The 14674-nt window shown below is 41.8% G+C and overlaps 1 protein-coding gene across 1 annotated transcript in view; it reads left to right on the top strand.

Annotated features, from left to right (window-relative positions):
- The window catches only part of PTPRN2 (protein tyrosine phosphatase, receptor type N2), a 636077-nt gene that overhangs the window by 95640 nt on the left and 525763 nt on the right, over nucleotides 1-14674 (top strand). Inside the window, exon 9 of the mRNA XM_025197792.1 lies at nucleotides 10207-10286. Within this exon, the coding sequence (XP_025053577.1) occupies nucleotides 10207-10286 (80 nt within the window). The remainder of the gene's footprint in view (nucleotides 1-10206; nucleotides 10287-14674) is intronic.

Genomic DNA, 14674 nt, shown 5'->3' with positions numbered 1-14674 from the left:
CATGGCCAGTATTAATCTAATACCTTGTTAAGCCTGTATGCCCTAGGTAGCAGTCTTCAAGGCTGAGTACATCTGCATATTCCAATAGGACTTTTTGCACTTCCCTCACTCGCTCAGGCTCCAGGACAGAATGACTTAACTTGAACCTGTGTTCCAATTTTCCTGCATTCCATTGAAGGTTATCATCTGGATCTCTAAGGTTTTGGCTCTTGTCTGATTTCAGTACTCTTACAGCAACCAACCTCTCTGATCCAGGGTCCTCCTGCATGACAGTGACATCTGTCTCAGATGTCCCAATTATGATTCTGTTGATGTGTTAGCAACATGCGCAGCCATTCCTGTGACTTTTACCCGTTGCAATCCCCACTAAGAATCCCAATTCGTCAGTGAATTTAGGTTCTAATAAGCCCTCTTCTTCTTCATGGCACCATCTCTTCAGTTTTTTGGTGATCATCTCGCTTCTAGGAGGTATTGCTAGATTTTTTTTCCACTAACACTTCACATGTCCTCATTTGATCATCTGTGGTATACAAGGGGAAGTGCCTCCGTGGAAAGTAACATGAACAGTTTTCAAAATGTATAGTGACTTGACAATTTTTTAGGAAGTTGGTGCCTAACAAGGTATCTTGATTAGCGTCCTTTGCTATGGGAATTTTACATAGCGGCTGTAGGCCTTGGAAGTTGATGGTTGTACCCCACTGTCTTAGAATTGGAAGTGCTTCTCCATTGGATGCATTGACCACTCGCCTAGAGGGTTGAAGGCTTCTTTCTGCTTCTGTTGTAGCTTGCTCCCATACCCAGCTTTGTGCAATGGATACCTAGGTGTGGGGGCCGAGGGGGATCCGGGAAAGGGTTGGCTGGGTTGTGGCCACAAACCTGGCACGTACAGATGGGTACTTTCGACCGCTGGAGTAGAATTAGGCACAAACGCGTACTGGTTCAAACAAAGATGGCTTTACTTACACTGTTGAGATGTACAGCGTAGGAAGAAAGTTAACTTCAAACTTCAGTTATAGTTTAACCGAGGAGCTCTGATAAGATGAGATATCTTTCTAAACACGAGCATGCAGGACACGGGGGTACGTCGGGGTCGGTCAGCAACGGAGAGTTGTCAGCGGTTGATCAGTCCGCCACGTTCACTCCGAGATGGGCGCGGAGTACTCCAACTTGGGCAGAAACTGCTCCAACCTTTTATACTGCTAGCAAGCCAATTGCTAGTCGCCTCGTAGGAATAATTTAGAACCGGCCAATAATAATGTGTGAATTTGCATATGAGTGGCGGGAACCTTTCCACACCAGGGTTCTCCACCGTGCCGAGAAATTCCCTCGTACAAAATCTCACCGTGCCTTGTGCTAGAAAGTTCCACTGTGCCGAGGCACTCAACCACTAAGCTCTGCTCTGACACTAGGCGCTAGAATCAAGGAGGAACTGGCAAGGAACTTCTCCTAGCTTTCCCTCCAGGTAGCAAGGGGGAGTTCCCACTTTTATATAGAAAATCATAGGGGTTAGGGTCAAAAGGAGGGAACAGGTAGAAGGTAAAGAGATATCAGTACTGTGGTTATATACACTCAGCACCTTAATTTCCCCACACATACCTCCAGAGATGTCCCCAAACAAGCCTTTAGGCCCTAACTCAAACAGCAGCCTGCAGCTGCCCAAAGTCTGAGTCCAGGTCCTTCAGTCCATAGTCCTGGCTGACTGAGCCAGAGAGATCTCCAGCTCCCCTGTGCACTCCTCTGTGTAGGGCTGACCACGTCCCATGTGCACACTGCTTTCTCTTCTCCTTACTCCAGCCTCAAACTTACTTTTCCTTTTTCCTTTTCCCCCCCACCCCCGGCCCTGGGATTTCTGGGAGTTGTAGTCCAAATTAACAGCTATCACAGCTCTGCAGGCTCATCCCTGGTTCCTCCTGCTGTTACACACATTACATTCACATTAGTGTTTTGTTTATTCTGTTTAGTTTGAGGTAGGAAAGGGGGAAGGCTGGCTCCTGGGCCTGGCTAAAGGAGTAACAACCTGCTACAAGCATGTTCCTTTTCACCACAGAACATAAGTCTCCCTCCTTGATGAAATCCTTATGCCATCCTGGGTATGGACCCAGGGGTACAGATGTTTATTTATTGCAGTGTAATTCATTATATAGTCCCTAGATTACCTCTGATGTTTTGCTACATGTGTAGGATTTAAGAATCCATGTTGGGAAAAGCCTAGGTCAAAATAATGGAGGAAGATTATTTTAATCAGAAATACAAAAGTGCTGCAAGACCCTTTGACCGTTCCCATCCCTGGCCCTAGTTTTAACACCTACTTGTTCTGTGATCCTGATCAGCTGCTGAAACTCTTTGGCTATATTAACATGGCAAAATACAGGACCATACAGAGAAATCTGTGCTAGCTTTAAATGACTAACGTGTGTAGCAGAAAAAGTATAGCATAATACTGCCCATGGTACTAAGTTCTGTTGAGAAATAAGGTACCCAGGCAGAGTCCTGTGATAATGCAGCTATACTGCTTCCTGTATTAGGCTATTAATTCAGAAGTAGCTTGGGCAGTAGTAGTTATGGCACTCACCTCTACTGTGTAGGCACCCATTATGACTCAGTTGTGGAGATTTTCTCATGTGAGCATGAGTATTAATTCCATGTCTTTGCCTACCACTGTTGACTGCCCGGTACAGCCTGAAGACAGAGGTGAAAAGGTGACCTTTGCACTACCCTGATGCTGTCTTTGTGCTAGATTGGTCCCCCAGGACATGTCTACACCAGATTAGTACCGTGCTAGTGAGGTCATTGAATTGGCTATTAGATAAAAGCTCCAAAAAGCCCCATTGAAGCGCCTGATCTATGCAGATCCTGTGGAGCCGGGTTGAAGCAACACACTGCTTCTTCCAGTAAAGTGAAGTTTTTGGGGTGAGGGGTTTAACAGCTGCAAGCTGTGCGGGCCGGGAGCGACCCGAGCCCTTTTCGCGCTGCACGCGGGCTGTGGCCAGCAGCCCGGGCACGCCGGGGCGGAGAGGGAAGGCCTTCGAGCTGGAATTAGGCACGGACACGTAGCGGTAGTTTAAAAGATTGTTTACTTACACCGAGATGGCAGTGGTGTAGGCTGGAAAGCTTGATTAAGTTGCAGTTACAGACAAACAACACAGACGGTCTCATAGAGGTTGCTAGGCTCCACGGTGCAGAGCTCCGGATGCTCTGGGTGAACGAGCCACCAAAATAGAAATCGTAAGTATGTCTTATAAAAGTTGCGTTCGGATCATAGTCCCTTTCATGGGCTGTGACTTCTAGCTCATCTTGCTTCTTCCCCTCCTTTCTCACATTTCAATATATACATCAGACGTATTTTGCATTCCAGCATTCTTGTTTCTGTTTTACATCACGTGTTGCTGTCCTGCAGCTCTCTGTCTCTTTCCCAGAGATGAGCTTTTTCTTTTGGTCCTTTCCTTCTAGATTGTTTGATCTGTTGCTGCAGGGTTTTGTTTACCAACCCCTGGGAAACCTAGTTTAAAGCCCTCCCAACTTGGGTGGCCAGACAGTGTCCAAAGGCGTTTTTCCCCATTCTGGTCAGATGAGTCCCATATCTTGATAGTCCTCCTCCCCAGGACATCCATCCATTAACAAAAAAACCAAAGCCTTCATGTTGACACCACTCTCCTTGCTGCACATTTACTTTCATGATACTCTGATCCCTGCCTGGGCCCTGCTTTCCACTGAGAGGATTTATGAGAACACCATTTGTGCTCCAAGTTCTTTAGTCCTCACAGTGTTGTTCCTGACAGCATTGTTGGTGCCTACTTGGATGAGCCAGGAAGGGTAATGGTCTAAGGGATGGATGAGCTTTGACAGTCTTTCTGTACCATCCTGAATATAGACTTCAGGTAGACAGCACTCCTTCCAAGACCCCAAATACAGAGGACAAATTGGTGCTTCTGTTCCCTCACAGAAGGGAGTCACTAATCACTACCTCTCTTGTTTTCCTTCTTGATGCAGTGGTCTTAGAGCCCCTATCTTTGGAGACTTACACTTCCTGTTCTTTTGATTGCTGAGTCCTCTGGGTCTTGCCTGCTTTTCATCTCACCTCTGCCTTTCCTCAGCTGGTTCTTGGCAGAATGCTTGGAAGTGGTTGCTGACTTCAATTTGTTCCTCTTGAATTCTGTGGACCCTCCTTCTTGTAGTGGTCCCGTGCTGCTACTTCTCTCCTTTTCGCTTTAGCCTTTCCAGTGCCAGCCTTTCATGGCTTTTGTCTAAGAAGGCTTCATTTTTGTTAACAACACCTAGCATGAATACTTGTGGTCCAACACTTCAATCTTTGCTTCCAAGAAAGACACCAGCTTACACTTGATGCAGATGAAATGGTCTTGAACCTCTGGGAGGGACACAAACATGGTACATCCCATGCAAGCCACACCTGCTAATCCAGTCTCCATTTATGCCACCTTTGCTCCCTGGAGGAAAAGAGAAAGAAAAAAAACACCCTCATACAAATGCACACACCTGTCATGCACATATGAACATACACAGAGCCTCTTGCTCCCTGGCTTCCTCCTGTGGCAAACTCCGAAGCAACCCCCCTCTTTGCTGCTTCTGTATTTGTATGGGGCTGCCTAGCCTGGACCTACCTGGCCCCAGCCCTCAGTCAGTTAAACCAGACCCATTTGAAGGAAACCATTCCACACAGAGCTGTGAGCACAAACCCTGTCAAGCAGTAACTTCAAATATCAGGGACAAGTCAAATGCACAAAAGTCAAACACCATGGTGTGGGACAGACATTTATGCATAAACTGGTTTAAGTGATCAGAAACTGGTTTAAACCTGTAACAGAACAGATGTTCAGTGCACATATACCAGTTTGAAAATGGCTGAAACTGGTTTGAGATAAACCTGGTTGAATGTAGTTTCAGACTTAACTGATTTGGCTCAAACTGGTTTGTGCAATGTCTATCCCAGACCCCTAAGTCAAACACCACAAAATCAGGCAGCCAGAGTTTCTGGTCTTCAGACCACCAGCTTCCAGAAGAGCCTCCTCAGAGCAGTCTCACCACCAAGCAGTTCCTCTCCTCTTCTCTCAGCAGCTCCCAGGCAAATTCTTTCTCTGTTTACTGCTAAGAATATGTGCATTCAGCTTGAAACTGTAGCTCACTACTGCATATAAAGGATGATGTGCTTCTCTTTCTATTCCTTTTGTGTGTTTCTGCTAGGACTGCTGTTATTGTTGATTGTCCTTCATATAATACATTCTGAAATGTTTTTTTTGCTGCTCGCAAGGAGATAATAGAAAAATATAGACCTATTTTAAAAGAAAAAAAAGTTTTCTATAACTCAAAGAGGAAATGTGATGTTGAAAACAATTCAGTGTTTATTGTCCCAACAAGAATTTCAAATTATGTTTGCTAGCATTAGCATCATAAGGGTAAGAAACAAATGTTCTCACATGGAAAATTCCAAAAATAGATCCTCTACTTTAAAATATTGGCCATCAATTTTTCTCAATGGAACTGAAACCTTTGATACATCCATTTGTGGCAACTTCTCAAAGAACTTTATTCTCGGTGGGTTTGAGCATCTCACCTTATAGTACGTTAGCTCCACCACCCATTTCTGCCCTCTGAAACCTAGCTGGATACACTCTTGTTGAAAACAGTAAGAGGTCGTGGCCATAGGGCATTTCTTCATTAGAGTCTCTCAAAAGCTTTTTTACATTAACCTCTGCCAACAGATACAATTTCAGTTATGGAAAAATAACAGGAAAAACCAGCTATTACTCTTTATTTTCAAAAGTTATGCATTGAACCAGATCAACTTAATAAACAAAGTAGGGCACGCGGGGGCGGAGAGGGAAGGCCTTCGAGCTGGAATTAGGCACGGACGCGTAGCGGTAGTTTAAAAGATTGTTTACTTACACCGAGATGGCAGTGGTGTAGGCTGGAAAGCTTGATTAAGTTGCAGTTACAGACAAACAACACAGACGGTCTCGTGGAGGTTGCTAGGCTCCACGGTGCAGAGCTCCGGATGCTCTGGGTGAACGAGCCACCAAAATAGAAATCGTAAGTATGTCTTATAAAAGTTGTGTTCGAAGACGGGAAGAGGTGGGCGGTGGATCAGGCCGCCACGCTCCTCTGGATCTCACACAGGGTTTCTATTACCCTGCTGTGTACCCAGAGTCCCCACGAGATGGATTTGGAGTCCTCTTCGGCTTGGATGGAAACTGCTCAAGCCTTTTATACGGCTAACAGGCCAATCGCTAGCCGCCACGTGTGAATAATTTAGCACTAGCCAATCACGGGGAACAAATTTGCATACCAGTGGTGGGAACTCTTTTGCACCGTGCACTCTGCAAAAGAAGCTGCAGAAAAGGCGGGAAACTGGTCCTTGCACTGGGGTTTCCTCTGCAACAGGAAACACTCCTGTGCAATGCTCTGCAACTTGACGGGGATAATTCTGGTGCCGAAGCGCACACACACAATCATGCCTTTTGGGTCATGACACAAGCAACCAGTATTGGTACACACAATTACTACTACACTAAGACAACCACGTTACTTCCATTTTATGAGGTAGCAGATAGGGAACAGGTATGGGACTGAAGTGGTGTGCATGTACACCCAGTGTTATTTAGGGCATAAGCATTTATGAACAGAAAACCTGAAGTCTTGCCTCTTAGACCATCATCAGGGGATAAGAAATGGCATAGAAGCAGCTATATCCATTGTATGCTATCGGAGGATATTCTTGCCTTGGGTCATCTTCTGTTAGGTGCCTATCTCAGCTTTAAGGCTCAAATTTGTTGGTGGCTTGAACACTTGCAAAGCAATTTGAGAATCTTAGATAAAAAACCTTATACAAGATAAGTATTATAGTCTAAATTGCTATTAAATGCTGCTTATACAAGATTTATAAGCATTTAATACTTATTAATCCAAGAGAAGTTAATTTTAATAAATTGATACCTGGATTGTCATTTTGGCAATAAATCTTTCTAGTATTTGAAGAAAAAGGATTGATTAATGACATTCAGGTTAATTCAGAATAAAACACATTGGATGCATTTGAAGCAAGGCGATAGCAGTCAACATTGGCACTGTGCCAACAGGCATCCCACCTCGGAAATGTTAAAGTAGCTGTGCAGCTATTGCAATCCTAATAACCATCATACTGTTTCAGTATGTAACAACATGATCTATAGCTCATGCAATACCAGTAACTGAAATATCCTAGCCCAAATTCTGACATGGTACTTCTGGTTTTCTGCTGCAGCTTTGAAAACTATTTATAATATTCCCAGATTCATTTTCCAACACCATAACTGTATAACTAATTTTATTACTAGGATTTTAAAGGTTTTCTGGATTTCTTTGAAGTGCTCACATACTGAAGTGATGAACCCTATAAAATGCTGATCAGATGGAAAGGCAACACCCCCCAGTCTATCCTATGTAGTGTGGGGAGTGGCCTTTTTTCCCGGGATCTCTTGATATATTTAATAACCTTTACAGCAGCAGGACATTGGCTGCTGCAGTCTGATCTGCTTTACCTGTGGCAGGCTAGGGTGTTATGTTTTGTGTTGTGTCAGAGTTGACTGTTTAATTTTGCTAAAAGATTAGCTTTGTATAGGATGGTTTGGATAGGAATGATTCTTCCTCAGGCCAGGAGTTGGTCTAGATGATCTCTTGAGGTCTCTTCCAGCCCTACTACTCTATGATGCTATACCATAGATAAATAGTGAGGCACAGCATCGTGTGCAAGAGTAGGGATGTTGCTCTTGAGTTCTAATTCCAGGTCTCATGCCAATTCTTTCTGCAGCCTTTAAGCAGTCTTAAAATCAGTCTGTTTTCTCATTTACCAAAGTTTGACTTTTACTTATGTTACCACAGATTACTTAGTTTCAAAATAAAAAAACATGATAGCACATAAATGTTAAATAATATTACTTTAGCCAAGGTAAAGACTCTATTTCAAGTTACATAGCAACTTTTCAAATTTCATTCCTTCATATGCAGCTGCCATAGAAGGTCAAAGCATGTTTTATGCATGGTGCCACTTAATATACTTTACCATTAATTCAGGGTTATTTATATTTTGTAGCACAAATATAACTATTCTCAAAGTTTATATGATTACTAATCAAGGAGATCAGATAGCATATGTAATATGGGTAAATCTTTATCTTGATGCCAAGTTTCATGCTTATTATACTGTTCTATATTGAACATGTACTTTAAGTTCTAAAGAGTTTTGTTTTCTGGAAAGTTTTAAAAGGGATAATGTGTTTGTTAATTATAAGGATTTTTCATAATATTTCAGTGATTTTTAGTCACTCTTCATGATAATCCTTGTAATTAAAATCTGTTTTCATAAGAATATTATCCTGTCAAGAGATAGTTAGAGTTATGGGGAATGCTTGTTACTGCAAATACTGATCTATTTTTTCTTTTTAAAAAATCCAGAGGCCTTTGTTTTGGCAAATACCTTGGACCAGATCCTATTTTGAGTTCTTCCTGTCTAAGCCTATATGGTCACACTAAATAATCTGCATCTCACCTCAGGAGAATGATCCTGCTCTGCCAAGGCAGGGGTATAGTTTATGCATTCTCTTTGTGGATAGCCTATTTTCTTTTCAGAGCTTGTACCTACTGAGCAGGGAGTCAATGAGGGGCAGTCAATACAAAATGCCGGCAGGGTGGAGGAAAGGATGCATTCCTGTCCCTCTGGCATCTGTCTCAGAGCTGCTCATTACATTACATGGCTTCCTTACTGGAGGGGACAGAGGACCTACTTACCCTTGGCACAATACCCTAGGGATTAAAATAGTGGCCCAGGAAATGGAGACTTACTAAATTGTAGGTTCTGCTCAGCTGAGGGAGTTTGAACCCCAAGCAAGTGCCCTAAGCACAAGTCTCTGGTCTAAGCAGGCATGAGGGCACTTTACACGTCTCCTGTTGAAGCTGAACCACTCGACAGAAAGGACTGGAACAAGCATGGGGTCAGCGGAGCATGACTCGGTAGTCCAGCGATTAGGGCCCTTCCTTAGGAGATAGGGAGCCTTGGATTATGTGCTTAATGCTCTTAATGTATTTTGCATTAAATAGCCAATGCATGAAATGATGATGACTCCTCATCTCTCTCTCTTTTTTTTTTTTTTTCCACTTTATGTGCTTAAGGTTAAGATGCAGGTGCATTACAAAAATAGACACATTAATGGCCTTCTAAAGATGCAAGATGAGTGGAATAATATTGCGCTTAGGTGGCTTGTATCTAAAAGTCTGTGTTTCTGCTAAGGAAAGAAGCCTGTTTGCTCTAATCAGCATGTAACCAAGCTTGGAACATTAAGCTATTTCTGTGGACAACTTCCTTCTGAGCCAATAAGTAACTTAGCCCTGCCCACTTGTTCCCACTCAGCATGCCACCCCAAATTAAGCAGCACAGATGGCATAGATCAGCCCTGAGCCCACACATTGAGACAAAAAGCCTGAGAGTGGTGCTAGAGTCTGGCTGATTTTGCTATTCCTTATCAAGATAATTAGTAGCTAAATTTACAAGTGGTTCGTGGATTTGTAGATTTTAATGCCAGAAAGACTGTTGCAGTCCTCTAATCTGACCACTTACATAATACAGGCCGTCAAGTTTCACCAACTGATTCCTGCATCAAGTCTACCACTTCTGGCTGAAAGATATTCAGCCTTATTTTAAAGACTCCAAGTGATAGATAATTCATCCCTTCCTAGGCAAGCTGTTCTAGTGGCTAATTATCCCCACTTAAAAAAGAAAAAAACAAAACACACTATTTTACCAGTCTGAATTGTCTAGCTTCAGCTTCTAGCTACTGAATTGTGTTATGCCTTTGTCCACTGCATTAAGTAGTTTTTTGTTTTATAAAATCTGTTCCCCATAGGGGTACTGACAGATCATAAGTAAAGCGTAACTAAATGGTGCTCCTTTGTCCTCTCACTGGAAGGCAGAATATTTAGACATTTTTATTACTTTATTATTTAGACAGTTCTGTGGATGCTCTGTGTTACATTTGGGTAAATAACTTTCTGGCTTTGGGCAACTTATTTATGTGAACTTTGCAAATGTGTCTAAAGAAGCAAAAGGAAAAGTGATATTGTCATAGTGTCCATTTTCACTTATTTTTTAAACTAGTTTTTATACCACATTGTGCCATATGTATGTCTTGGTTCTGAGTCTCATTTTAAATTGTTTTCTAGTGTGATAAAAGGAGCGGTGACCTTCAGAGTACACTCAAATCTCCAAAACATTTCCACTGCAGATGTTACCAAAGCAGCAGGTAAGAATTTTTACTGTCCTCCACACTCTCCTTCCAAAAAATCAAGGCCCACCCACTTTTCGGTTTCATTCCGTTTAGAAGACAGCATCAACAACAACAAAGGAAAGGCACATTCTCAAAGGGGGATTGACATTTAATGAAGGAGACGGTAGAGGGGTGAATGGCACATATGGGAAACTGAAGTGTAACATCTCTGAGTCAATTAAAACTGCCTGAGACTTCATTGTTTATAGAGGAACTGGATTAAACAGAGATGTAGACATGGCCTAGCATACTGAAAACCCCCTCAGTGGTGTGTTTGACAGAGGAAAAATAGAAACTAGAGTATTATAAAATGAGAATTTGACATCTATGACTTAAAAAGAATGACATTTTAAGGAATAAAAGCAGCATTTTTGTAATTAGGCTTTTAATTGTGAATCCAAAAAAGGTACAAATATACTTTTATCTCTAAGTTACTTTGACAGTTCACACAAGCCATAAATCATGGGAGACATTGTACATCTAGAGTATACAGCTTCAGCGTAAAGGCTCTGTAGTAGGCTTATCATCGGCTTGGATATCAGTTGCATTATGAAATGTAGTTTGTGAATACAAGATATCATTTCTATCAAATAACTGAAATGGTAATTGATTTGCTTACAAATTACCTTATGGATAGTTTTTGATTCCTAAGAATAAATTAATCAAATGGTTGTTTTAAAGTAGGGATGAAAGAGCTCAGTTTGGATAAACAAATGGAAAAAAGAATTCCTAGTTTAAGCCCAACAACTTTTGTGCTATTACCCAAGAGATACATTTAATTCTTAATCATGAGATGTCCAACACTCCTAGTTGGTCTGCTTTTAGGACCTGGTCTAATGATGTCTGAAATCAATAAACATTTAATAAAGTTCTTGTTCATGAGCCAGAAGTTCTCAGTATTTTGGAGATACTAGCAATCTACACTACTGTATTGACTTGAATCCAAGGCAAGGTCTTTTGTTCCACTTAACATGGGGTGGGAAAGAACACTGTCTTGGATTCAAATACAGTCGGGGCCAGATTGCTGATGTGACTCTGACTCCAGGTGTGACCTATGTTCATGGTCAGGATTGCAGCCAATTCCCGGCTACCTGTCCACCCCACCATAGCCTCTCTACCCCACTTTCCCAGCTGTCATCTCCATCTCTGCCACCTGTCCTGCCACCTCTGACTCCCTGCCTGCCTCCCCTTGCTACTTACCCTGCTCCAGCCTGGACCACATGGCTGTTCTAGTCCCAGCCCAGCTACACAGCAGCTGAGGTTGGGACTAGGCCAGGAGTGGGTGGGACTCAGGCTGAAGCTGGTGCTGCAGCTGCTGCAACATAGCATGTCTAGGGCTGGAGAACTATGTGCCCCATGTTCCAAGCTAGAGTCAGAGCTGGAGAGCGAGTGGTGGTGTGGGGATAAGCAGAGGGGAAGAGGTGGGGGGGGCAGGCAGCAAGATGCGGGGCAGGCAGGGGACCAGGCACTGGCAGGAGAGGGAGTAGGTGGTATGGTGGCTGCAGTGGTGGAGACAAATTTAAGACCATCCAATAATTAGATTCTAGACATGGAACATTTATAACTAAATTTTATAAATTTTCCATGTCTAGAACCTAATTATGGGGGGGGGGGGGTCATATTAAACTCAGCACCATCATGGATTTGGGTAAATAACGTAATATTTGGGAATTTTTTGCACTTTATAATTTAAATTTTAAATGTTTGAAAATCTCTTGGGGCAAACCCTTCAAAAACTTAATTTACCAAAGCAAATATGAGTTGAGGTAATTCATGTTTTCAGGAGAGGCACTTCACTGTTTTGATTTCACAGCTAAATACATTAGTATGTGACTTGATACTATTGTGTAATTTTATATAAGTCTTGGAATTTTAAAACCAGACCCCATTTACAGCAGAAGACTGGTCTGAGGGCCCTGGCAGACGTTAAAATCATGGCATAATAAGAACTGGTTCCCAATCCCAACAATTGCACATCTTGCCATGCCACATGGGACCAGTCCCAATCACACCAGTAATTCAATGGGAACTCAATTGGAGTTGGTAAAGTTCCCATTCAGGGTAACCCAGGGGCTCCCCAACTGGGGAGTTAAACCCTCCCTCGTGTCTAGCGGCCTAGTCAGGCATAGATAGGCCCAGCTGGGTGTCTATCAGATTCTGCAGCTCCTGGGAACCCTGTGGGGCAAGGAAAACACTGTGCTGTGTGTGATCCAGCACCTCAGTGTGCCTTGCCCTGCCAGCAGCAGCAAGGTAAAGCAATCACCCATGTTGGATCGTGGCTCACCCCACAGCTTACCATGACCTGAAACCTAGCTCAGTGGATTCTCTGCCTGTGCCTCACACCTGAAAACTATGCAAAGCTTCAACATGTGGCTATCAGCCTGCTAGCAGAGAGGGGAGCCAATCTTCTGATGGGCCTCCAATGCCAGGAGGTGCATTCACATATTCAGTTAAAGATGCAACGAAGGCCAGCCACAAACATGTTCAGCATATTTTCCACATATCTTGTGGGGCATGTTTGTGACTGGTTTCTTATTTTGTTGCATCATTAGTTTCCTAAATAGGGAAAATTAATATGGCAGGGTTACTATTTTGGCACAGTTAACAGGTAAATCATGCCATAAACGTAATGTTTGCCAGGGCCCTGACAGGAAAATTCTCTCTAGCATGGCCTTGGAAACAGGAAAATATTTATGAATTCAGGCCCTCAGATACCAGACTGCCATAAAAAGATCAGTTCTTTTATTGTTGAATACATCCATCTCCCAATGATGTCTCAGTTGCTACATAATTTAGCCTTACCTGGTTTTTACATTCAGAACATACACTGTATAACCAGGGAGCACAAATTCTATCCTTTTCCTCCTTTAAACATGATATGAACAAACCAAGTGTGTTAGGATTCTCTGCTCAGTCAGGCTACATCTGGTAGACGGCTACAAGGCTTATACTAATCTTCTGATGTGCAAAGGGAAATTTACCAAATCTTCTACAAGTATAGACAAGCAAGGATGAGAATAAAGAGAGGTTTCTGTGTCTTGGGAGGTATCCAATTTCTCATTTCTCTTAGTATACATGTAGAATCCATACTATTAAGAGAGAAAGCTGTTTGGGCCCTATTCTTGCCAATGAAACCCTTTCTAGATAACCCTTCCTCTGAAATAAGAACAGTATGCCACACTGCACTTCCTGCAGGTATTATAGCTCTCTAATGGCAAGCATTCTTAACTTGTCTTATACTATTGGTGAGCTCAATTATGGAAGATTGGATAAGAGAATAATTTAACATTCCAGTTGTGTTTTATAAAAAGTTTTCATGCAGTTTGTTTTCTCTTCCAGATGATAACTTTGTAAACTATGTACTGCAATGATACAGTTCAAATCAGGATTTTATTAATGTCATTTACCTGACATATGTTTATAAAGACATGTACTAAGTCACTTTTGTTTTCAGACTCCAGTCATATCTATTTTAAGGCTGTGAGGCACAAAGATGCAATGTAGTTTAACCTCTCAACATTTTTGACAATGCAAAATATATCTGTAAGTAAAGGTGTTGGTTACAATGTCACACAGTCACCTGGTAATACAGTTAAAGAAATGTATTCCTCTTTTGAATTTTAAGATTAGAAAATAAATAATTGGAAACAATTAGTAGCAATAGAATAATGTTTCTTTCCATGTGGAACTGTTCCATAGCCAGTACATATTTCAAGTGTATTCATAATTGATCTTTGTATAGAAATGACTTGTGGGAATTGTGTTTCTTTATTTTCTTTCAATCTGAAAATTATATAAAATGTTTATAATTGTATCTTCTAGGGATTAATTCTCTTCATGCTCCCTTAATTCTAATGTTAAGGGGAAGCTTAGATGTCCTAAAACTGCAGTATGAAGTAAATCTATTCTTGTAATGCTGAAGGAAGACAGTACAGAACTCTATTGATGTAGTCTGTTTTCCTTATGTATACATGCTAATAGATCCCATCAAATACTCAGATATTAATTTTATACAATTTGAATCATATTGGGTGAAGCATTTCATTATTACAGCATCTTCATATGTTATTATGCAAATATTTGCTTCTTGGGCTCCCTGCCTAATTTTCTGTCTTGCTTTTGAATAGAAACTATTTGGGCATGTTATGCTATTGGGAGGAATGTATGTGCTGAAAAAGCTTGGACTAGATCTGTCTCCCTCTCTGTGGTGTCAAGGTAGAGTTAACTCCATTGATAAAAACTGACATTAGGAATATTAAAAAAATATCAAATTTTAAAACTCCACTTCAATGTTCTTAAATATCCAGATTTACTTGAATCCAAGATGATGTTTTTCTTCCCTATTCAGTATGGCAGTCCTACCT

This window comes from Alligator sinensis, unplaced genomic scaffold (genome assembly GCF_000455745.1).
Source record: "Alligator sinensis unplaced genomic scaffold, ASM45574v1 scaffold601_1, whole genome shotgun sequence".
NCBI classification, from domain to species: Eukaryota; Metazoa; Chordata; order Crocodylia; family Alligatoridae; genus Alligator; species Alligator sinensis.
This window is presented reverse-complemented; position numbering and strand designations above follow the sequence as displayed.